This window comes from Chiloscyllium punctatum, chromosome 2 (assembly GCF_047496795.1).
Source record: "Chiloscyllium punctatum isolate Juve2018m chromosome 2, sChiPun1.3, whole genome shotgun sequence".
NCBI classification, from domain to species: domain Eukaryota; kingdom Metazoa; phylum Chordata; class Chondrichthyes; order Orectolobiformes; family Hemiscylliidae; genus Chiloscyllium; species Chiloscyllium punctatum.
Window position 1 is genome coordinate 38,611,546 of NC_092740.1, and position 26,732 is coordinate 38,638,277.

General features: G+C 37.5%; 1 protein-coding gene across 2 annotated transcripts in view; it reads left to right on the top strand.

Annotated features, from left to right (window-relative positions):
- Positions 1-26,732, top strand: part of homer1b (homer scaffold protein 1b) — a 103,750-nt gene that overhangs the window by 66,097 nt on the left and 10,921 nt on the right. The window contains exons 4-9 of one of the 2 annotated variants that reach the window (XM_072596170.1): positions 737-829; positions 2,822-2,964; positions 6,639-6,795; positions 10,866-10,976; positions 13,578-13,658; positions 16,368-17,335. In XM_072596170.1, coding sequence (XP_072452271.1) covers positions 737-829; positions 2,822-2,964; positions 6,639-6,795; positions 10,866-10,976; positions 13,578-13,658; positions 16,368-16,373 — 591 coding nt within the window. In that variant the 3' untranslated portion in view covers positions 16,374-17,335. Of the gene's footprint in view, positions 1-736; positions 830-2,821; positions 2,965-6,638; positions 6,796-10,865; positions 10,977-13,577; positions 13,659-16,367; positions 17,336-26,732 lie in introns of those variants that run through there. The other variant, XM_072596162.1, reaches the window with a different exon arrangement.

Below are 26,732 nucleotides of genomic sequence, written 5' to 3' on the forward strand. Positions count from 1 at the left end.
TGACTTTCCTCTCCAATACTTATCCCACCATCAATTTTCTGCGAACTTGCTGTTAAACCTCCTGCATTCATGTCTAGATGGCTTAATATACACAGCATGTAGTGTTTGGTGCTGGGCACCTTGTTACATCACTTGGACACAGGCTTCTAGTCTCTCTCACAACTTTCAACCAACACCCTCTCTTTCCTCATGCAAGCCCAATAATGGGTCCAAATTGGCCTACAACCCATGGGCTCTTAGCTTCTGAACCAGACTGCAATGGGAGACTTGTCAATTCCTTTGGATATGATTACAGAACATATTCATGAGTGATCCCAGAAATTAGGGGTTCGGCTGAGAATAGATGGGGAAAGTCTATCCATTGTTGGAAGGATTGAGAACCAGAGGACACTAATTTTAAGATGAAGACTGATGAGCCAAAGTTATCATGAGCTAAAATGCAGCAAGTAATTAAAATCTGAATGCAATGCCTTGAGAGTATGGTGGAATCAGATCCAATCCAAAATATCAAAAGGGAATTGGATGATTACCTGGAAAGAAAATGCAAGAATATATTAATAGAAGGACTAACTGAGTTGCTGTTCTGACATCTCTTCCTTCATATTACAATTGATAAATGAAAGTAATAACTGTTGTTCAAGAAGACAATTTAAAAAAATGGCTATATGTTGATATATTGAAGTATTCTTATCTTACAAGCTACATTTTCTAAAAATAAAACTTCTTCCCAATTTAGTTTGCAGAAAAGTTCCAAGAATTTAAAGATGCAGCACGGATAGCAAAAGAGAAAATGCAGGAAAAAATGGAATTAACCAGTACGCCTTCACAGGTGGGCATGACTACATGTTGAGATAGAATAAATACCTCCGAAATCAAAAACTGGTTTGTGCTGTTAGAATAAATAATATGCAAGAGAAGAAACCGTTCAATGGTAGTTTATTTTAACAGCGGTTTCAAAATTTTGTGGTGGAAATCCATGGTTGCAGTCTCTGAACACAGTGGTGCTTGTAGGCTGTAGTCAAGTGTTTGTTGAAAATTAGTATTGACCTATTATGCACTCAATTACCGAACATATATACAAGTGTTTAAAACATGTATTTCTTCAATTTCCTCAGGACATGAAGCTTAAACTAAAACTCCCAATCCTGCCATAATGAATGCTGTTCCATTAAGAATGCCTGTCTGATAAAAGAACCAGACCTGCAAGTTTGTTTTAGGGAAATATCATTCTTGACTTTTGTCAACTTTTGGCACTTAAAATGCCTAACTACACCACCAAGCACTTTCTGAAGTGCTGCAGAAAACATTTTGAGATTGAGACCTATGGCATAGAGGGAGACGGAAAATGTCAGCAGTGGTTGTGGCAAGAATTCTTCTGTCTAATCTGGGTTCATGTAATTGGCTGATAGTGGCGAATCTGGGAAGGGTAGGGCATTGAATAGATGAGGAAAAGAAAGAAAGCTCTTGCAGACTTTCTTATTTTCCAATGCTTTACTTTGGTATTTGGGTAAATATGTCCAGGCAAAGAAGGAGCAAAGGGATGGAAATGTGTAAATCCGTTAACCCTTAAATAGTGAGCAATTGATACATAAATTTATTAAAAATACAAGTAGGTGAGATTTTGACCTTTTTTTTATATTAAGAAATTTAACATACCAAAAAGTAATCATGACTATACAACTAATGTAACATTTGGATTAGTTTATTATTTTAATGTTTCACTAATATGTAGTGCAGTGTAGAAATGTGGACTTGGTATCCTGCAGTGTGAAACTCAGATTTGCTTGGTTAAAACTAATCCTGAAGAGTCTGGAAAATTAGGCATAGTTGAGCAACTTAATTCAGTATCATTTCATGAAGAAATTGAATAACTGTTCATCAAAATAACAAGAAAAAGCCAAATGAATTGCAGATTACTTTTTCTTTTGACAAATGAAAAGATGAAGCTGATTTCTCAATCTAAATACATCGAAGGGAGTGTTTCTTTTCCCTCCTGCAAGAACTATGCAAAAGTATGTGATGCTTGATGTTAAATCCAGCCTGAATATCAAAGATTCTACATATTCAAAATTTATTAACTGACTTCAAGGAGGAACTAAATTCTGTGCTGCAAGTGGGATGAAAGCTGTATTTTTTTTTATAAGTTGTAACTAAAATGTCTAAAATTAAGCATATTACTGTAAATATGAGGACTAATGAACCCAATAAGCTGTTAGCATTTTGAAAACTTGTGTCATGAGAAAATGGTTTTGTCTTCACAGTCCGGATTGTTGTTCATCCTATCCCAAATTGCAAGGCCTGGACTATTTTGATGTCATGTGATACTGTGACTTGTGGCTAGAAATATTTACCTTTCAAATTTATGTCAGACTCAGTAGTTCTCAGAAAAACTTGATTTTTTTTTGAGATGCTGAGGGAAAGGCTGGTCAAGGGTAGCTAGTTAGAGACAAAAAAAACTACAGATACTGGAATCCAAAGTAGACAGGCAGGAGCCTGGAAGAACACAGGAAGCCAGGCAGCATCAGGAGGTGAAGTCAACATTTCGGGGGAAACCCTTCTTCAGGACCTTCTTCAGAGTTGACTTCTCCACCACCTGATGCTGCCTGCCTTGTTGTGTTCTTCCAGCCTCCTGCCTGTCCACCAAGGATAACTGGTGGCTGTATAATCATTCCAAAGGTGCAAGACTGACCCAACGTGGGAGTAATAATTTCATTTACTGACTGGGATTAATTTGGAAGCTTTGCATTTGGTGTTTTATTTCTAGCCAAACAATGACTCCTTCAGAATGATTTGATTTTGATTTGAGGTTCTTGCTTCACAGGAATCTGCAGGAGGCGACTTGCAATCACCTTTGACACCTGAGAGTATCAATGGGACGGATGATGAAAGGTCTATTCAGGATGTAACGCAAGATTCTGATGCACGAGCTGAAATTAACCAGAGTTCTCTGCCTTTCACTCACAGGTAAGCACATGAAATGTGAAAATCTTGTTTGTCCCATGGGAATTGCAATTCTACTCTGGCTACTCCAATACAAGAGCAATGAATAAAATCTGCTTACTAAACTTTTTTGTTTTCTACATTTTAAAACTTTTCTATTGGGGTTCCAGGGCAATGTTTTAGTTTCTCCATTTAAAATGAAGAGCAAGGGCAATAATCCAAGGCCTTAAATTTAGGTTTAAGGCATGTTTTTTAATTGAATCAATAAAAATCAATCAATTTGCTGAGCTTGTGCTTTTCAAGTCTAGTCAAAATAAAGTCAAGTAAAAATAAAGCAAAAAGGGACATTTAAGGAATGCGAGATGTTATAGTTAGTGCAATGTCGGAAATCTTAACTGGTAGGATAATGTATTTAGACATAGGATGAGTAAGAGGAAAGCTCAAGAATGGAATCTACTTGCAAAATTGTACAGTTGTGTAGTTGAGCTGCCTTTTTCATGGAATCCCTACAGTGTGGAAGCAGGCTATTTGATGTAGAGTCCATACCACCTCTCTGAACAGTATCCCACCCAGAGTCAAACCCCACTACCTATCCCTGTAACTGTGCATGGCCAGTCCACTTAACCTGCGTGTCTTTGGACTGAGATGAAATGGAGTACCCAGAAGAAGCCCACGCAGACAGAAGTTGCAAACTACACACAGTCATCCAAGGGTGGAATCAAACCTAAGACCCTGGCATCATGAGGCAGTAGTGCTAACCATTGTGCTACCCCTATGTTGGAGTTTATATTTTCCCTGTTCTGGAGTATGAAAGATTGAGGAAGCTTTTCAAAAATGGGAACAGTGAGTCTTGGATTGACCAAAAAGTTTGAACTTTATTTTATAAAGCTTGAGAAACAAGCGCTAGATGAGTCAAGTGCCAGGTAGAGCCAATAATCGGTCTTTGTTGCTTAGACTCACGTATTCCTATTCCATATCTTTGACATGTGAACTGTCTCAATATAGTATTACTTTCAATCTTATATCAAACTCTGTAATGGCACTAGAAACCTCCTGAATTCTGCAAGTTTAGCAATAGTGTATTTAAAACTTAGTTTTATGGCTGTTAAGTAGCTCATCTTTTTGAAAATTGTTCCATACTGCCTCGAGTTAACTTTGATTAATTTTCCACAAAAGCTTGTTTGAGTACATAGCATAGTGAACTGTGGCAAAACTGGTACTTTTTGCCATTTTGAGAAAATAAAGCATCTTATTAGACTAATCTGTTTTGAATAGCCAGGAAGAACTTAGTTTCAACATTCTCTCTCTGAACATGTTCTGTTGGATTTACGTTTTGCTGTGGATGTGAATATTATGTCTGCCACACAGAAAATATGTTTGGCTTAAATGACCAATAAGTGTTCAGCCAAAGATGTGCATTTGCTCCAATAGTTCATTTGTTCCATTCAGGAAAAGCAGATCAATCAAGAACAAGTTGCTACTGCAACATTGAACAAACTCTCATCTGGGAATATTTTTAGAAGCATTGTGATATACCATAGAAGGAGGCAATTTGGCATTTGGACTTCAAGCAACTACCCAATTAGGCCCACTACATAGCTATTTTCCCAGAGCTCAGCACTCTTTTTAATACTTGCAGAATTCCCTATTGCAAACTGTATTTGATGCTGATTCCATACACCTGTCAAGGACAGCGTTCCAAGTCAGGATGTCTTTTCTTGAAGAAAAAACCCATCTGTTGCTTTTACTACTTTTGCTGAATACCTTTAAATGCCCTCTAGTTATTGAACCTTTGCCATTGAAAACTATTTGGCCTATTTACTCTATCAATGCCCTTGAGGACTTTGAACACTAGAAGGAAGGCAAGTCCGTACTTGTAATCTTAACTATTTTTTGTTTCCATTAAAAAATGTTTATACAAGTAAATGATTGTAAACATAAAGCAAGAGGAAAGCCATTTGTTGCTGCTTCCTAATCTTAAAATCCCTTTTGTAGAATTTCAAACTTCCTAGTTTACTGCACATACATGGAGCTTTTTGGAATGTTTTTTTGCTGAACAAAGTAGTAATGGACAATGTGTGCCAATGCCATTGTGAGAACTCTGAACCATAACTTCAAGTGTAGGCTGTTGTTACCCAATACCAGTTTGATAAAGGACTCCAAACAACAGGAAGTCAAACCACGTTCTTACGGAATTCTGATGATATCGAAGTGCATTTTTTCCCTTAGATATAGATTATTAACTTTTATTTTCTGTCAGCATCACTATTTTGATGTCTTTGCTTTCACAATCATTCAATTCTAATTTCTAAACATTATTTTGCTCCTTGACATTTTATTTTAGATGCTACAGTTATCCAGTTGTGAATGGGATCGCAGCATGTTTGAAATGAACTTTGTAAACTAAAATATCTCCTTGAACAATGGCTAAGGCATTCCAACGTAGGATGAGTATTGTACATCAAAGCAGTAGATTTGATGTACAATACCTCCATTATTGACATTTGGAGAGCTGTGTTTGAGTCAATTTGAGGCCACCCACTGCCACTTTTTGCATCTTGTAGGTCAGAATTTAACTGCTTGCTTGTCTTGTTCCAAAGCGATAAATTCCCCATTTCCTTCTTTGTTCCCTACATCAGCTATTCCAGGTACTGATTGCCTATCAGTATCCATGGCAATCATTTAGGATCGAAGCATAAGCTAGTGGTTGTGGTTGGCTTCTATAGGTGATAATTGTAAAGTAATTTAAAATCTTTACATTTTTAAGAAAGTTTCATACTTGGAAATGATATCTGTTTAATGTGTTCAAGCTTATTTGATAGACAGCTTCCAGTCATATATAATCTGTGCTCAGTAATCATGTAGCCGTTTTTAAACTGACCTATTTTAGTTTTGCATCATTTTAGTTTAAACCGATATTGAATTCAGGGCACAGATGGGCAGATTGCAGGAGTTACTCTTTCTGACCTGACCTAATTGAAATGCCAGTGAACATGATGTAATTGCAAGCTAGTCATTATTGTTACAAAGTTTGTGTATTTTCTTTCTATAAGCTGTAGAGCATATGGGAAGATTCACAAATGCTTTTCACTTCAGAATGTCTACAACAGCTTACTTTCAATGCAGCTCAAATCCTAACGTGTAAGGGCAAATGATGACCTGCAGGGTTAATCTTTAAAACACAGCAATTTCATATCTTCAGAGGTGTGAAAGGCATAGGGAGGCATTTCCAGAAAAAGAGGTCAAACAGCTGAAACACAGCTACCAGTGATTGATCAAGTTGAGGGAAGGAATGTAAGGCCTGAATGTGAAGATCTGTTTGTGTATAATGACTGCAGCCAGAAGCGAACATTTAAGCTTGTATAAAAGGTATATGAGGATGCCAGACAGCATTACTTTTCTTCGGCTGCAAAGTCTGTTGAAAGTTTTCAAGATAAGAAGTTTGGGCAGAATAAAATAAACCACTTACATTGTTCAGTAGCATTGCAACCAGGAAGAAATGTTGATTAGTTGGCATTGGATAGTTGCACCAGGAAAGGGTGGGAGGTTGTTGGGCAATTGGAAGGAAGAAAACTGAACATGTTCTGACATTAGATCTGTGTTTTTGCTGAATTTTTTAAATGTCATAACATATTTGTAATTTGATTTTTTTTAACTGAAAATCTATGCAATGCTTAATGAATTGTGCTTTTATTTAGTACTACAATTGGAAAGCATTGGGAGTCTGAATTGGCAACGTTAAAAACCAACAATGCTAAACTTACAGCAGCACTACTGGAATCTACAGCCAATGTTAAACAGTGGAAGCAGCAGCTTACAGCTTACCAGGATGAGGCAGAGCGACTACACAAACGAGTATGTATTGGTGCACTGCATAGGATTTGTCTACTGTAAATATGATTACATTAACAGCTATGATGAGTCTAATTTTAAACGCACTGCATTCTTCTTAATTTCATTACCAAGAAATATAATTGGATTATTTCATTCATGGCAAGGAGATTGGAGTACAGTAACTTTTATATAATTGTACGCGCTTTTGACACCAGTTTTGCTGTGTGCAGTTTAGGTCTCCATGCTAAAGAAAGTTTATCCTTGTGTTCTTGTGAATTTCTGTTATTCAAAACAGGCTTCGTATAGATTTAGGGTTTGAGATCTTTAGGTTCCCAAGATGATTAAAGATTGGCTGTACACTCTCAGCACATAATTTATAACTGAGCAAGACTAATAATTTCTCAAATTGATATAACTTCATTGCCATCAAATCCTCCTTTGTTTTGGCCTAACAAGTGAATAATGGTAAAGGATACACCATTGTACAAAGGTGGCACTGTTTTTATAAGATTTATTACATGTGAATTGCGTTTGATCAGGCATAATTGCTACCTTCAAAGGAGAGAGTAGACCACCTACAGACTGTGACATCAGGAGAATGGGTGGGGCTGTTATAACATGAGCATTAAGCCATTCTTATATGGTGCATCTGGTCTGTGTCCCCCACCATAGTTAATCCATTATACATAATGCATTACAAGGTATACTATGTTTACAACCACCCCATCTCCCCAAAGTATGACTTCTCACAGATATTCTGGACAATTCGCATTTTGCTTAAATGTATACTTTTCACATTTGGATGAATTTGAAGATATTAGGAGGAAGGTATGGAGTAGATATCAGAGGTAGGTTCTTTTTGCAGAGTTGTGAACGTATGGAATGCGTTGCCAGCTGAGGTGGTGGTGGAAGCGAAGTCATTGAGACGTTTAAGCGACTGCTGGACATGCACTTGGATAACAGTGAGTTGAGGGGTGCGTAGGTTAAGTTACTATATTTTACATTAGGATTAAGACTCGACACAACATCGTGCGCCAAAGGGCCTGTTCTGTACAGTACTTTTCTCTGTTCTGTGTTCTATGAATGTTAGGCCTCACCCTTGAGGGTTGTTGACTCTTATTCAGATCTGTGGACCACTTGTCTGCTGGAGGATCTTTGTCTTGGATAACCTTTGCATAGGATGTAATTCGTTTTGAAGATGTTGGTCAATTACTTTATCTGGGTGATCTATAATCTCTCTGCCAGGGAATTTCCATATCAAAGGAATTTCTCAGTGTTAGCTTAGAGTTGTCTAATAACAACAACTGAGGGAGCTCTTAATATTGTGAATGTCAATCAAGGAATGCAGCTGGGGTTCTGAACCAGCCAATTCACACTTTTTTGACTACCTTAAATCTGTGGATATTGGTCTGGCTGCCAAGGTTTATATGCAGCTCATCTCCCTTAAATCTCTAGAGTGTAGTTGCATTTTCAGCCGTGGCAATTGGTGTCCATTTTTCGTTCTTCCTCATCCACACTTTCTCCAATGTTTCTTACCAGCATAAAGTGAATTAAGTGTGCCTTTTTGGTATTTCCACAACTGTGGTTGCTGTATCTGTCAGTAATCACATTTCAAGCTGTTGACTGTTGTCTTAAAATGGTAAACTTAAATTGCTTGAAATTTTGTCTTTTGGGTCTAAATCAGTAATATTTTGTAGAGCATAAAGAACAAATGCAGATCCTCATTGAACTTAACTACTTTTAGAGAAAACCTTGGTATTTGGGTGATGGCTAAATAGATTTCAGATTAGGATTACATTATTGGGCAATTTCACATCACTTGAAATTGTTTCTTAAAGCCTTGTGAACATTTGTTTAAAAAAAACACAGAATTGATAATTTGTTGCAGTTAGATGGGAGGGCCATACAAATCATGTCTCCTGTACATCTTTCTGTTGATATTGATGTAGATATAAAAGCCTGTATGTTTGATTTTTTTAAAAAATTAGTATTCAAGTAGCAGCTACATATTGTACATTGATTGAGCAAACACAAATAGTGTTAGCTTTCCTTCCAGTAATGCCAGGTTACCAGTCCACAATACAGTTATGAGGAGGCAAGATGCATTCATGCAAAAAGTAGGAGGACAGCTGAGATCCAGTCTTGTTCCAGTAATGTTTATAGTGAACAATTCCAGTAGGCTGAGTTGCAAGTTACGTATCTTGTATTACTGTTAACACATGGCCTCTAATGACAAGCTAGTCCTTGGAAGAGCACAGAACAATGTGTTGGAAAATACAGTACATAATTATAAATTTTCTAAACCAGGAAAGTGGGAGTAGTTGATGGAGGTTCTGTGTAAACACTTGCCAAAAGTGAAAATTTTAACATTAATGAGAAAGATGATAGGTAAGAGTTGATTTGCAGGATAAAGAATAACTATTCCACAGTAACACTGTTCCATATTGTCAAGTTTTTGGTCAGAAAATCCTTGAGCTAGGATTTGTTGAAGGATGTTTTTATTGTTCTTAGACCATGATAATAATATGCATATCATGTTAAAAAAAAGCTGATTTGACGACATTTTGAACTTCAAGGTGGTGCAGGTGGCAGTCAGCCCACTGGTATCTCAAATGTGAAATATGCACTCGTATTCATTATAACTCTGCTTGCCAACTGAAATATTTGGCCCCTGCATTGTGTAGCTGGGGACAAAATGTTTTGTACTTGTGCTGAATTCATTTCTTTTTTGCTAAACCAAAAATAAGCTGTAAGCTTATTAAAAATTGAGCAGAAGATATGTAGAAATACCAGAATTATTATTGATCGTGCATGTAGACTGGAATGTTATAACTTTACTATAGGGAAGTAAGGACTGTTAATTCAGAGATCCAGATAATGTTTTGGGGACTCCGGTTCTAATCCTGCCATTTCATTTCAACAAAAATCTGGAACCAGGGTGTTAAAGATGACCATGGAATTGTTGTTAATGGAAAAAACCCATCTGGTTTACTATCTTTTCTGGGTCAGGAAGCTGCCATCCTTAAAACTTAGACTTGCTGACTTGCAATTCCAGACCCACCACACTAAACTGTTCTCTGAGCAATTAGGGATGGTCAGACTAACCAAACTGAAAGCTGGCCTGGCTATTAATACCCACATCCTGTCAATATTTGTTTACAATATTAATTCATAGGAAGAGTTTATAGCAATGTTTCATTTCAGAATAGCAATTATTTATAATAAATGTGATCAGAACAACTTTTAATAATACTGGAGATAAGAATTATCCAAATTTTTGGCCAGATCAAAGTCCAAAGTTCTGAAAGAATGAGAACCTTAATATATTTTGACTATTTGTAATATGAGTAGTAAGCCTATGTCAGGAGATTGATTGATTGTCATCTATATTGAACAAAACGTGTCTAATTCCTTCTAAAGTTTTTAAAAAGTGGAGTGATCACTTCATATCAAAAACTAAGCTGACTGATCATCTTTGCTAAGCATATCATCAAAATATGAGCAAGAATTGTGAATTTGCACAAGCTAATTCCAGTGTGTGTAGCTAGCACAAGTATTACATTGTATCATTAATGTCATTTGGAGGAATTTGGGCTGAAGTGAATATTTTCTGGACTAAGAAACAAACTACCAAGAAATAAAGTTTGAATTGGTCTAGTTTACAATTTGGTTAGCCTGCCCTCTTGTGTTTAAAGTTTTTACTAAAGTAATGAATGAGAAATCACTAAGCCACTTTTTGTTTTTGCACACTGATCTCTAATGAGAATAATAGTTTAGTAAAATAATAAACTCATTTATTTAATCTATACTCTTGTGTAAGGCATAATACAGAAAATTGAGTTGAGCTTGCACATTTGTAAATGTTTATTTTCATTTTTTGTTTTCACTAACTGGTAATGATTTGAGTATTGAATGACCTAAGATTTAGCATTTCTACAGCACTGCATTTTAACATTTAATTTTGGAATAATAGAATGGGAATAGTGATTTTTTCCAAGCTGCTGGAATTTCATATCTTAAAGAAATGTTTGGAATAACAAATTTCCATCAGTCAAAAATATGCTTCCTGATTTTGATTTTCTACATTTCAGGTTTCTGAACTTGAATGCCTGAGTGGTCAGGCAAATGTGCTTAAGACACACAAAACTGAGTTGAATAGGACAATAGAAGAACTAGAGGCACAAATGAAGGACAAAGAGGAGGTAAGTGTCTAACACACCTTCCTCCTTTCCTGTATTGACGCAGATTGCAATGTCAGGCACAAATTCAAGATTGATTTCATTTAAATTTAAAAGAAGAAATTGTTCGGATTCCTTGATCAGCTAAGTGTATAATCATATGATCTATCATGTTGAACTAATGGTTTAGTAAATGTCACTGCTATTTATTTGAAGTATTTTACAAGCACTAAAAGTTCAAAACAAGTACATGATGCATATCTCATGGGATTTAAAAAGTGATGTTGATTAAATAGAAACCAAATCTGCTTACATATTTGCATGTTGCTGAACTTCAAAGTACAACTTTTAATACCATTCAAAGTGTTTAATAAATATTGTAAGCACAAGTATTTTTAAATTTGACGTTGTTTTCACTTAACGTGTATCAGTGAGATCTGGAGTAGCAAATTTTCTGTTCTTCTCCTGCAATCGTGTGATTGTGACCTACCTGAAGGAATTCTTTGTTTCCATTTGTAATTTCTGCTTATCCCACCATGTCCATGTCAGTGTGTATACGCCACAAAAATAAGTCCTAAACACACTTATCCACCCATTTATCTCTGCTAAATCCTCAGTTTTCTTCCTGCTACCTGTGCACAGGTATCTGGATTTTCATATCTGTAAAATGCTCTGTCCTTTATTTTACAATTCTACAGTCAAATTAACGTTACTTGCTAAAGAAACTTGAAGTTTAATGAGAAAACTAAGGTGTCTTTACGTGCCAAAATTTAATAATCATGGTGATACCAGTATGTTACTGTTATATTTGATAGTGGCAAACTGCTGAATAATTTAAAAATATGGGCTCAGTCCATAATATAATCCTGCAATTCACCAGCACCATTCTGTAGAAGTCTTAAGCAGCAGTGGTGATCAAAATAGTATGTATTTAGCAAATTTGTGTTCACCATTGATTTTGACTGGGGAAGGAGGGTAGATAACATTGCCATAACTGTTGATGGAAATGTCTGACCCAGAATCATACTATCCAAAATGATGTTTGTTTCTCTTGTCACAGGTCTCATTCCTGTCTTTTAAAAATTCTAGTAATATTCTAGTAATAACTATAAATAGTTTTAATTTCTTTACATAACCATAAATAGCCTGTTCAAATTTTTAGAACCTTATTCTATACTGACAAATGCCAATTAGATTCCCTCAGTGCTCATTTGAGAAAATTAATTAAGAATAAATGTGAACAACTAAAGTCATTACTTTCATGTCCCAGAGATCTTGTGACACTGTAGTAGTGCCCTTAGCTCTGTGCCAGAAGTTCTGAGTTTTGAGTCCGATTCCAGGACTTGTTAGTAAATTTTGTCCAAACAGATTAATCTTAGAATCCCTACAGTGTGAAATAAGCCCTTCAGCCTAACAAATCCACACTGACCCTCTGAAGAATAACCCATCCAGACCCATTCCCCTACCCTATGTTTGCCCCTGACTAATGCATGTAACCTACACATCCCCTGAACACTTTGGGCAATTTCGCATGTTCAATTCATCTAACCTCCACATCTTTGGATTGTGGGAGGAAACTGGAGCACTTTGAGGAAATTCACGCAGACATGGGGAGAACGGGGAGAATGTGCAAACTCCACACAGCCAGTCGCCCAAGCTAGGAATTGAACCCAGGTCCCTGATGCTGAGAGGCAGCAGTGCTAACCACTGAGCCACTGTGCCACCAGCAATGAGACCAGCTGTATGGCTGGTCAGCCATACAGCAGAAGACCATGGCAAACCTCTGCAGTCATTTTTCCATAAATGTGGAGCAATCTAATAGAGTTCCATGGAGTTCCGTGGTCCAATTCTCAAAAATAAGGATGAGGGAAAAGACACTTGCTTCTCTTAGGTGTGAAACCAGTTCTAATAACTTAATTTCTTGCAACATCTATTTAGATCTACAAATGTAAAATTACAATTGTTATAAAGCATATGCTGCATGGAGTAACAAATGACTAAATTTGTATAACACATTAAGCATCTTTGGGCCCTAGAGTACTACATGTTACAGACATTTATTTAAAATATGCTCACTGTTATAGAAGTGCACGTAGCCATTTTGCAAACAGCTGGGCCTTGTTGATTCCAATTCCAATGTTCATTACTGAGAAAATGTGGACCATGACGCTGGAAGGATTCTTTCTTTCTCTGAGGAAGAACATAGGACCTTAACTATCCACTGACCTACTGAAGCACAAATGTATACTGTTTACTGTGAAGAATGGCATCGCAGCACTTCCTAAATGCAGTGCCATTGCGCAGCCCAAAATTACACCAAAGGCAAGGAGTGGAATTGGAGCAGCATTGAAATGCAAAATAGTGTCATTACAAATGGTATTCGCTTATTTTTCATTTTGTAGCAGTATTCAGATTTATGGTCCAAAACTATCAAAAGGATAGTATGATTTTCTAACCAGTTTTGCTGCTTCAATTTTGGTTCAATTTAATTTATCCCATTGGCAGTAAAATTTGAATATTTTTGCTCCTGTAAGCAATGTGGAAGGAAAATAAACTATGGTGCAAGTAGCAGCACGTTCACTTGGAGTAACAGCTTTCAATATCACTAATGTTGATTTTTTTTAGGAAATTGAGCGACTGAAGAAGGATATTGAAGGAGCTAAGGAATTGGAAACACAGAGGGACACTCTGTCACAGCAATTACAGGTAAGTGTTTCGGTTGATCCCCCACCGTTCAGATTTCTTGGTCACTCATGTATTACATCTCTGTAGATCCTGACTTCTACCATCTATTGTAATTGAATTGTATAGTCAGAAGTGCACTCAATCCAGAATTAGATTTTTATATTGCTTAGTATAAATTTCTAGACAGACAATAGTGCCTTCTGTTAATGACAAAATAGTCTTCTAAGAAGATGGTGCTTTCAGGATCAAGGGAGACTCCGGTGCCATGTCCAATGGTGATACTTCAGTAGAAAGTTTATTCTGATTTAAATGGCAAACAGCAATCTTCAATAAACCACCGTTCCATTTAATGCGGTGCCAAAAGTGAACTAACTTTGGTAATCGCATTATATACCCATTGCTTAGCGCATTTAAAAAAAAACTAAGGGGCAAGACTTGCACTTCCAGTTGCTGCATTTTTTTGAGTGATGGTCTGAATAAGCAGACTGAAGTAGAAGAGCGGCAGTGGGCAGAATCAGCAACTAGTATACACTCGGCATATTCACCTGTTTTATAATCCACTATTGGTAGATTTTTGATCCATTTTCTATTTTTTAATACTTTGGCTCCAAAAGAGCAAGAATATTCATTATAGATGTATTACACTTCCTGTGTTCTTAACATTCATGGAACTATTTTAGAACACTATCACAATTTTGTCCTTGTTCATGAGTGGGTATTATCTCTGGTCAGACTTGGATGTAGGCAATCACATTGCAGTAGGTGCACTCGGTGTGTGACTGTAGCATGAGTAGTTTCTTTTTTGACAGAGCTACTGCTTGAAATTCCTGTGAATAAGGTTGACAGTTTGAAATTTCAGTTTCTGGCAACTATTCCAAAATTCACAAGTGTTTTGCATCCTGGACAGTAATGGGACTTTGTTAAATGAGAGCACAGCATATAAGTTCAAGATAGTAAAACATTGTTTTGCATTGTCTGTGTTACAATGAAAATTCAGGAGCACTCTGGGCCCCTCTTTAAAGTTAAGGAATTTTGTTTTAAATTCAAGAGCTCTTGAGTTTCTCTTGACTCTTACTTACTGTGAGACCTTATGCTTTCATTCTAATTAAGAGCAATATTAGTTTCTCCAATTTTAGATTGTAGATGCTTTTTGTAATTGAACCATTTTTCCCTGTCCCTTTGCTCAGTGCCAACGAGCAATAGTTTACTTGAAATGTACCTCCATAAAGATGTGTTTCAATGCTCTTGTGGGAGTGTGGTTATAGCAACTTTTGCTTTTGAACTTTTTAAGGGTGCTTTTGTTTCTAAAATGGGACAATCCTTATTCCTACTAAATAAAAGCTTTCTAGATCTTCCATTTTGTTCATCTATGCTTTGCATCCCTGTAGTTTTTAAAAAAAAAGCATAGTCATGTAAAAGCAAGTGAGTCTTGTTCAGTACGCCATCTGTACAGTTTGGGAAAGGCTGTCAACTCAAGCCTCCTATGTCACTTTTAGACAACATCTCGTCTCCAATCTACTATTTGAAGAAATATAATGTATAAACAAAATAAATGATTGGGATTTTTCTACTAAGATTTAAGAACCTTCATTGGAAGGGTCACTAATTTGATTGCCAAACATCCCTCATCACTCTAAATACATTGCCAACCCTGATGGTGCTAATTTGAAGTCTTTTCTTTCAATAAATAATTCTAAAGGTAGATTCTGATTTATGTTGTCTGAAATTATGTATGTTCCACTTCCTGCCTTTGCACTCTATCCTGGATCAAAATGGATTAATACAGCAAATACAAAATACATTTTCCAAATGATCCAGTGTAGAACAAATAGAGCCATATGGTTAACTATTGATGTAGGTTTCATAAAAATGAAAATTTTAATATTATAAGTTTAAAACCTTAATCTAATTTACATTGTAACTTATTAAAGCTGTTAATACTTGAATAACTCAAACTTCAAGAGGTGTCGGTCCAAGTCTACATTGAGCATGTATCCTGAAAGCTACGATAACTTGCACCAAAAGTTAGCTATCTTATATTTTTGAGAGGATAGCAAATTTATTTGAAAATGTTGAAACAGACTTGAAGTTTGATTTGAAGTCTGGCAAATTTATACAAGTGAAATTATTTAAGTTTGTGCAAGACTGTTAACAAATTTAAAACCAAAGTAGGTTCCAATAATTTGTAGCCCCATATTCTAAGACTTATTTGAAGCATACTGTGTCTACTGTTTGAAGCAATTCTTGTATCAGGATTTAGGTTTCCCCATTCTGAATTGGACAAGATATTTTGCTTACAGTAAATGGTATCGTCACCTAGAGTGGGTTTGTATTTACTTGCACTGGCGTTCTTGCTAATTATTCAGCCTTGAGTTGCTTGAGATTAAAAGTGCTCAAAATGGAGAATGGAAACTGGTGATACAGACTTCAGCACTGTTGGAGTTCAAAGTTGGTAACAGTTGTGGGTGACAAATGATCTGAATTCAGATTGTATTCAGCAATAACTGTATTCTGTGCAAGAAATTGGTACATCCTTTTCTGAACTTGTTTAATAAACTTCACTAAAATATTCCTGCTTTATAAAAAAAATGGGGTGCACAAAGCCCTTGCTCCATCGTAGTTGCTACAACAGCCACATAGTGAAGTTCCAAAAGGATTTGCTTGCAACTGCTGTACAAAAATAGTTACAAGAACAGCATTTCTATTGTCATGTGATTATTGCTGAACCAGTGCTGATGTGCCAAGCCAGTGACACAACCGCGACCATACCTTTTCTGATGCAAGACTCGCATGGATGTGGAATACCAGCAACATGACCAACATACCAAGAGCACATTCAATTTTACATGAAATGTGACCACATTTGTTTAGCACATTACACAAGGTAGCCTTGTGTTCCCTTGACAGAAGAAATTCAAAGTCAACGCTTTGTCTGAAACAAGGAGAAAATTAATTTGGTCAATTGTGCAACTGTCTACTGGATACAGGCAAAATAACTCTACCATTCCGCTGGGCTTTGGTTTGCTTGGTAGACTACTATGGCTAGTTTTCTGCAAAGCTTGCTAGTGAACAATGATGTCTATCTTTGCTGTTACCATTAAAACTAAACACCTGGGCAATCAATATATTAAAACCAAAATAATTGATTTGGGAACCAAGATAGATTGAACTTCATGTGTAATGTGTTTGAGATGCCTATGATATAGAAGTGTGAAGTTGAAGCCTTCAGTAGTTTTGCAAGTTATGCTGTTAAATACTTACTGTATGTTGATAGTATGTAATCTCGTCCACAATGAACAGCTAAAATGTTATGAGCAAAATTAATGTTCAATTAAATTTGCTTCCTAAAATGTTCTTTTAGGAAATGAGAAGGATTTAAAGTTTAAGTGGGCAATTAGTTTTCTGCAAGGTTTATAGTTGGTCTGACCTTTTTCAGCTGAGTGTTCACCTCTGCTTCTGGCCTGAAGGAAAACTAAAATATGGTTTTAACAAAGACATTAGTGATTTTTGAAAGAAAGCTTTGAAGATGTTTTCTTAGGAAGACCATAAAGCTCAAACAAGGAACTAACCTGATCTTTGGATTTGGATTTAATTTATACAGAAGAAAAGTCTCCTTCAGTGGTAGGAGCTTAAGAATGTGAAATTTGATCTTCAATTAGTTAAGTCTTGAACATCTCATCTGTTGTTTTGCACTAATTTCTGAAAAGATTGTCTTTCTGCATTGTTTCAATAAAAAATTTACAAACCTGCAGTGTGGTCTGAAGTTTTTCTCTTGTTTTCCATTGGGGCATATACATAATTTTATTGTTTGTTTATTCTGGAAAGGTAATTTGCCTATTGTAGAATAGGAAAATGTTAGCTCTCCTGTACCATGTAATCCAGTATACCTTGTCAACGGAACAAGAATGTACCCCTGACTATGGTAATGAAGACAGTGAAAATAGATTTTTAAAAAACCCTTTAGATAATCCAGTTTCTTGCTAATGTTTGTAGCCAGTAGAATTTATGTTGCTCCTGCACAACATAATCTGTAGACACCTGCATTAGTGACACCATGCTCTTTTTGTTTTGATCAACTACTTCAGTGCTCTTAAAAACCTGTATATTATGCTTCACTGTTATATATTTCTTCCCACTTTTATCAATTATGATCCTCCTGATCACTCTTTAGTATGTTGTTTATAGAGTCTGGGGTGCTGGAAAAGCACAGCAGTTCAGGCAGTATCGGAGGAGCAGGAGAATCAACGTTTCGGGAAAAGCCCTTCATTACTGGCACCACACTCCCGACACTAATCTCTAGCATCTGCAATCCTCACTTTTACCTAGTATGTTTATCCCCAGTATGCACAGACAATTTTAAACTATATATTTGGCTATAAATCCATTTCCACTAGTGAATGTTTATACCCATATGTGAAGCTGAATTTTTGTAAAAATACTTGAGCTATATCAGTGAGCAATCAGAATTGTTTTATATAGCGTGAAAGAGGATCGACTGCCTTGCCAAATGCTTTAAAAAAAGAAATTGCTTGATGTGCTGGAGCTGTATTTGAAATGGTGTGTTCAAAGGCAAAAAGGAATGAGACTAGCTCTGGCAGGCAATTGTGCAGTGATAAGGTGAAGCAGCCGCTTGGCCATTGGTTCATAGAATGTGTTCTTGTCCAATGGCTGCAACAAAAAAAAATCATTTTTGTGGTTAGACCTTTAATGAAGTTGGCAAGCTGCCATTGAGCACAAAGCATATGGAGGTGATTTGTCTGTATGGTTTTAGAAGTTGGGAAGGGAGGGGGTGAGATGGAGGAGTGAAAAAGGAGGGGAGACTAGGGTAAAGGTGAAGCTAGTGGCCATTCTATGAAATTGAACTGAAAGTTCAGGTCTGAATGATTGGGTCAGATGTTCTCATGGGCACCGAATAACTTTGAACATTTTTACATGGATGAGAAGATCTAAGATTATGACTACTGGTTGTACAAAGGTGGCTCAACTCTCTGATCAATTCTTATCTGGCTTTTCATCTGTCTTTTTATTAAAGATCATGGATTAGACTGTAGAAGGTCTGTGCTTGGGCACTTCAGAAATTTGATGCTGAAGTGAAATGGCTGTGTCCTCCCAACTACTTTCAAATATTTAATGAGGCTCCTGTCAGTCTTCAAGCTAGAGCACGGCTGTCTATTTTGAGGTGCTGCTGAAAATTTACTTGAGTAAATTTTATTGAATGGGCAGCCATTACTTTTTTTTTTGTCCAATTTTCCAGCCTCTGTAGAACAAGCAGTTGAAAATTCTCTATACCTTCTTAACAGTGCTGACAATACTGGTGTCAGTATAACTGCAGCATTAATTCACTGGAAAACTTAGGTTTGGTTAGCTCCTTTGCAGAGCATCTCTTTTTCTTTGTAACAATGACAGACCTATATTCCTTTGAAATCCATTCAATGTTGGACGATGCAGCATTTCAGAGAAACGATGACCAAATGTTTACTATTAGAAAAGTTTAAATCCATTGCAGATTTAACGTTAGTGCTCCAGAAGACAAAACTTAGTGATTTCTTGTCGTATGCTGGAACTTGTTGAAAATCACCTTCAGTGAACTTTTAAATGTGTTATGATGGTGTTTTTCAAAGTACTCGCTGCTGCCTTCATTTGAAGATTAGGAAGTACATTCCAGCATTGAGTAAAGTTGAATCAGAGTCCCAACAGTGTGGAAACAGGCCCTTTAGGGCAGCAAGTCCACTGGCCCTCTGAAGAGTAACCCACCCAGACCTATTTCCCCTTTACCCTCTATTTACCCCTAACTAATGCACCTAACCTACACATCTGAGTACTAAGGACAATTTAGCACAGCCAGTTCACCTAACCTGCATATCTTTGGACTGTGGGAGGAAACCAGAGCACCTGAAGGAAACCCACACAGGCACAGAATGTATAAACTCCACACACAATTGCCTGAGGCTGGAATCGAACCCAGGTCCCTGCCGCTGAGAGGCAGCAGTGCTAACCACTGTGCTGCCCCAGCTGATGGCTCTTGGGAAATACTTCTAGGAGGCATGACTGAGGACAAGGGAGCAGTCAGTTTAGAGTTTTTGTTGGTGCGGATATAATTTAGTCTCTTGGAATCGGCTCAATGATGGCCTCCAATTTTTTTTTTTTATTCTTAACTTTTAATGGTGGTAACTCCTGCAGCCTCAACACTGAATCCAGTCATTAGAAATTGATTAGCCTGGTCTCCTTTGTGTGAGGGAAGGTTTATTAGAGCTTTGAAGAACGATGTTAATCTTCATGAAGAATGTGAGCTTTGAAGAACGATGTTAATCTTCATGAAGAATGCCAAAGTTGAGTATTCTACATGGACTTCAAAACACTAAATTGCACTTTACAGTACGAATGACTTTTCTATTGATTGGGTAATTTAAATTGGTAGATTAGAATGTTTTGGTGAAGATAATTTTAGAAGGTAGTCCTCATTCCACAATGCATTTGTCAGCTCAAGAAGTTGTTGGAGACTTAATTTGAAAGAAAATTAAAGTTGTGCAACTGCAGTAAACTTATTTGAAGAAGATTTAGCTGATGCTGGTTCAATTTGATTCCGAATTGAGCAAAAGGAAGGATTTCCACCTCCAATCTTTAGTTAATTGGAATTCATTTTAAATTCATGCTTGTTCTAACATTATTAATCACAACTTTGTAGTAGATTGGGTTTCTGTTGCTGTCTCATCTGAGCACTCTGCTTTTAATGGTAATAAGTAGCGGTATTTTTAGTGTGGTGTTCATTTTATTGCTATTAAAACAAAAGCATGATGAAGACAGAAGAATGTTAAGATTCGATTGGTTGTTGAATTTGTTCTGTATATCTGGGCAGCTGTGAAGCAAATCAAGGCTTGTACATTAGATGGGTAGACCTTAAAATTTACCTCCACACACACTGCATATTCAAAAAAGGCAAGAATGATGGGGTGCTTCAGTATTAATTGTGATTGCTTTGAGACTGAGTGGAAACTTAATGCAAGATTTTTTTGCATCTGACTCTGCTCTAGGCCCAATGGTCTCCTCACTGTTGTGGTTCTGTTCGCCGAGCTGGGAATTTGTATTGCAGACATTTCGTCCCCTGTCTAGGTGACATCCTCAGTGCTTGGGAGCCTCCTCACTGTCCTAAACACTGCAATACTAACCCCTACCCACCTCTGCATCATACTTGATTTATTAACGCTTAGCACCCTACTTCTACCCAGTGAACACCCTACCTTGCCACCCTCTTGCCTCATACTTCATTCCACTACCTTCCTTGTTAATTCCCATGCATTCTTACCATCTGGCAGTAGCTGTCAAAGTGACTGTGATTCTAGGCACAGACATTTCAGAATACAACAGCTGACTCTTGTACAAAGGGGGCATGATTTGCCTGTGCTTGTCACTTCAATCCTTTGAGAGACTGTCACAATGGAAGTATGGTCCTGCCTTTTTGAAGGCGATTTGATTAGAAACAGCAGTCAGAAATGTGGAGTGCACTTCCTTCATGTCTTGTTTTAAAGGTGTGGCAATGAAATAATTTCTCATTATAAATTTGCAATTTCCACTTGAGCAGAGTTTAAAAATGTAAGTGGGAAATGAGGTTCCATAAGAACTGACAGCTACAATATTTTTCTTTTTTGAAGTGTTTCTTCATCTAGCGTCAATCTGCACCAAAGTGAAGTTCTCTCGCATTTCCTCACTTATTTTCTAAGATAAGTTGATCATCTAAACAAATGCCATATTTTGTTCAGTGCATTTGTAGTTTTATGCTTCAATGATATTGGATTTTTGCCCAGTTGCTGTTTTTTTAAAACCTATTTATAAACATATTTATCAGATTGATTTGAATTGATCTTCAGGGACTTTTGAACTGAATACACTTGAGTCCTTTAAAGGAGAAGTAGCTTCCAATGTAACTCTTTTGGGAGGATCTTCATTGATGTTAGTCAACAATTTGTTTACAGACCTCTTGATCCAACCAGTACAGAAATTTGCTTTAGAGGAAGGGAGAATTAACTGATTAGGCACATTAAAGCAGAGAAAGGGAGGGTTGGTGGGGGAGGGAAGTGTACAGTAGAATGTCATTGGTCCAAATCAGATGTTGCAAATTGATAGTTGACCTGGTTACTCTTAAAGATGCTACATATTTTTAGTTATGTCAATGTGAATCTTTTCTAATATTTGACATTGAATTAACTTGAAATATAGTTACGGGAAAGACCACTTGAGGCAAAATTCGACCCTCTCATTGAAGATGCCCTCTGCCTTGTGCTGTACTACCAAGCTGTATGGGATAGATTTTGAACACATCTAGCAACTCCGCTGAGGGCTGTAACCTCAGAACCTAACATATTTACCACTCTACTCTGCACTGAATTAAGGTTGATCACCTGGCTTGATGATAAATAGAGTAGCATCAGGCATTCCTAAAAATGAGATGTCAGCCTAGTGCCTCACTACTACTGCAGAGACTATTTGCATGCCTGATAGTGTAAGCAACAGTCCCACAAGCACTGGCAAGATTTATGCTTTGCAGGCCCACCTGCATAATTAAGTGACTCAGTGGAGGAGTCATCCTCCCAAATATCCCCATTCTCAATGATTGGAGAAGTTCACATTGATGCTAAAGACAAGACTGTAGCACTTGCAAATGTTTTTTAACTAGATGAATTGGTGTCCAACGGAGATTCCCAACATTCACACTAGCCTGCAGCAAATTCAATTCAATCCTCCATCTGATATCAAGGAACAGGTGAAGATATTGGGCAGTACACCGGATATAGGCCCTGACCACATTCTGGTAATAGTACTGAAGACTTGTGCTTCAGAGCTAGCCCCATCAAAGCCGAGCTGTTCCAGTGCAGTTACAATGCTAACCTTGTCAATCTGCTGTCACCCATTCTTAAAGTGGTTGTTGTTGACTATGCTAATGGGTTCTGCCAGGCCAGTTCAGTTATTGCCAGTATCACAGCTTTGGTCCAAATATGGACTCGTGGAAAAGTGTGATTGACTGTCCCTATATTATGGCATTATTTGACTCTGCATTAAGGAGTCCTAGAAACACTAAATCACTGGGAATTGAGGGAAAATGCTCCTCTATTTGGAGTTATACCTAACACAAAAGAGGATAGTTACTAGAGTCCAGTCATCTCGCCTCCAGGCTATCACTGCAGGTGTTCCTAAGGATAGTGTTGTAGGCCAAAGCACCTCGAACTGCTTCACCAACAAGCCTTCTGAGATCAAAAGGTCAGAAGCATGGATGTTACTTGTTGAAGCCCAGGTTTAATACTGTTCCTCATATTGAAATCCATGGTCCATGTACAGAAAGGCCTGGACAACATTCCAGTTTAGGCTAATAGGTGGTAAGTAATATTCATGTTGCAAGTGTTAAGTGATGATCATTTCCAACAGGAGAAAATCTAACTTATCACCCTTTGACAGGTGATGCTGTTACCACCACTGAATTCCCTTCTATCAACAAGTTTTGGATTGCTAATGATCAGAAACTGAACATAAACCAGTCATATACTTACTGCGACTACATCAGCAAGTCAGAGGCTGAATGTGTATGGGGGGGGTAACTCCCCATCCGACTGACAGTCTGTCCACCCTCTATAAGACCTATCGGGAGTGGGTTTTTGTGTTCATGGGATTTGGGCATCAGTGACTCAGCTAGCGTTTATTGCTCATCCCTAATTGCCCAAAGGAGAGCTAAGAGTCCACCACAATTCTGTGGGTCTAGTTATATTGTAGGCTGGACCATATGAGGATGTCAGATTTCCTTACTTAAAGGACATCAGTGAAGCAGGTGGGTTTTTAAACAATACTTGACCTTGGTTGTAGAGATATTAGGCTTATGTTTCTGTTCAGGTTTTTTAAATTCAAGTTTCCCCATCCACCCTGGTGGGATTCAAACCAATGTTCTCAGCATTAAACTGGTATTCAGGATGAAGCAGCTTATTTTGTTAGCAACCCATCTCACCCGTTTAACATTCACACCTCTCATAACTGATACATACTCTCTAAGCTCCTTTTGACAGTGTCTGCCAACCTCCAATACCCAGAAGGCTAAGGACCGCAGCCACGCCATTCTCATTCCCCTCCACCTGAACCCCATTCTAAGAAATGCGTTGTCATACCTTCATGGATATGAGATAACATTCTGGGACTATGCCTATGGAACATCTATACTGGTGGGTCAAGAAGTCAGCATATCACAACCTTCTACCAAGCGATTACACACAAGAAATAAATGTTGGATTAGCCAGCAATGCTCATGTCTCATGACTGAGTTTTAAAATAAAATCACTTGCTGGATTCTGGGGCTTCTGTCTCAACTTTTACTCAAGAAATTTCGATGAGATCTTTGAGTGCCTTTTCAGGGACAATTCTGATGTTTTGAAAGATTTTGAACAAATTTTGTCAGGTTTGCATTCAAGTATTTTTGTCTTTAATTGGAGGTTATTCAGACACCAGAACACCCATTCACTCTAGGTATTCATTCCATCAATTTTAGTTGAATGAAAATTAGATGGATTCAGTATTGTGCAGATGAATACTCTGCCAGATTATTACCTGTTCCTCAAGATAAAACCTGTTTCAAAGTTTTTTGTTAATTATGTAAGTCACTTTATCAGTCTTGATCAGCTCAAGAAAATCCAGGCTAAACTCTGGAATAACATTATGCTTACTCAAATAGAGGATAAGTCATTATTTAGTGCAGTATTTTTTTAAAATATGAAGCTCAGCAAGATGAATTATCACTGGTTTATAAGCTAGTACCTCAAAGGAGGTAGTAAATGATGGTTTAATAGTAATGACAATGGCCTGCTTATTCAGAGGTCCAGGCTAATACTCTTGCATTATTTGGCTTACATCCCACAAAGACAGCTGGTGCAGTTTAAATTCAATTAAGAAAGTTTTTGTGGTCACCATTTCATACTATCTTTTCACTATCACCATCTTTCACTCTTAATGTGGAAAATCAGGGTAGGCATAGGCCATTTGGTCCCTTGAGCAACCTTTGCTATTCAATGTGATCATCCAACTCTACCCTGTTCCCCCTTTCTCCCCATTCCTTTTGATCACTTTAGTCCTAAAACCTAGATCTGACACCTTGAAAGCATACAATGATTTGGCTGTCTTTGCTTTGTGGTAGAAAATTACACAGGCTCACCACCCTCGCTGAAGAAATTTCTCTTCATCTCAGAAATGCTCACCCTGACCATATTTATTTGGGGTTGGGATGGGAAGATTGCTGAACTAAGTTTGAGAATCACAGGTTTTCCAGTCAATCATTAGAGTCCTGCATAATGATAAACCTACTATTTAAAATTTAGAAGTCATTTGGATTTGCAATGCAGTGATTCTGACATGGAAGGAGAACTAGTCTGTAGGTTAAGGAGTTATTTTTCAGAATGCAGTGTATAAAGATTGAAAGTTAATCCTCTACAAAGAGATAAAGGGGATCTCATGCTTCTGCTTCTCTAGCTAGACTATGTAGTTTAACGTTATCTCTTACAACATTCAAAGCTGTTAATTTCTTTATAACTTCGCCGCCCCCCCCCAAATACAGGGTCTATTGTCATCTATTTAGTTCATAACTTTTTAAGAATATCGTTAGTGTTTTATTCAAATTTGGGATATCTGATCAGCATGGTTATGTTAGACTGAAGGGTCTGTTTCTGTGCTGTACATCTGTATGACTCTATAACTATCATGATTCTTATTGACCTTCATAGCCAGAATGAGAGTGCAAAGATTGGTGGTAATAGTAGCTTATCTGGGCATCATTAGCTATGGTCAGATCACCATCAGAGTCGCACTGACCAAAGAGCAGGACTCAAAAGTACTATGGTCACTGGCTGATCACAAACAGGATCCTCAAGTTTGTGCAAGACATCTAGGAATATTGAGTAATGTTAATTTAGCATTTATCCAGAAAAGTTGCTGTTTCACCCCATGCCACAATTTTTATTATTTGGTCATGGGTCAGTCCAGCACTTATTTTCCATTCTGAATTATCCTGGAGAAGGTGGTTGTGGTGAGCTTCCCTCTTGAACTTGAAGTCTTTGGGATGTGGATGAAAGGAATTCCAGCATTTTGACCCAGAAACTCTGCAGAAAGGTGGTGTAGTTCTCAGTCAGTCGGTGTGGCTTGGAGGATAATGTGCAAATGGTAGTGTGCCCATGCATCTATTGACCTTGCCATTCAAGGTATTGGAAGTTGCAAGTTTGGAAAGTGCTGTTGGAGGAGCCTTGAGTTATACTGTATAATCACTGAGGGAGATGCCCCATCTACACATAATCTTTCCACAGTTGCTTAATTCCTGAGCAGCAACTAATATAATTGCAACTATCAGGAGAAAGTGAGGACTGCAGATGCTGGGGATCAGAATCAAGTGTGTAGTGCTGGAAAAGCACAGCAGGTCAGGCAGCATCTGAGGAGCAGGAGAATCGATGTTTTGGGCAAAAGCCCTTCATCAGGAATTGTAACTACCAGTCCTCTCTACATTATAGGCTTTTGAAGCAATTGATCAGGAAACTTGACAGCTATTGGAGTTTTCTACAAGATGCTCCATAAAGAATATCTCTCATTGTAGTTTTTGCTGTGTTTTTCATAGCTTTGATAAATAGAGACACCTATGTTTGGAGCAAATAACGCTATAGCATATGCCATCTGACAACAGCAGGTTATAGTCAAACAGGTTTATTTGGAAGCACTAGCTAGCGGAGCACTGCTCCTTCATCAGGTAGCTGTCTCAGAGCAGTGCTCCAAAATGTAGTGCTTCTAAATAAACCTGTTGGACTATAACATGGTGTTGTGATTTTTTTACCTTTTGTTCACCCCTGTCCAACACCGGCTCCTCCACACCTGATGAGAGAGTGGCAAAAGACAGTTTCCTCAATCCCTTCTGTGAAGGTGTATGAAGGGTCAACTGAATCAGTGTGCAAGTTCATAGATCACTGGAATCAAAGCTCAACCACTCAATAGTCTTGTTCGATCCCTCTGTCCCCCCCTCGATACTAAGGTGAAGAAAGAAATCCTTCAATTTCTGGGGCACTTATATAATGACTAGATATCTCCAAG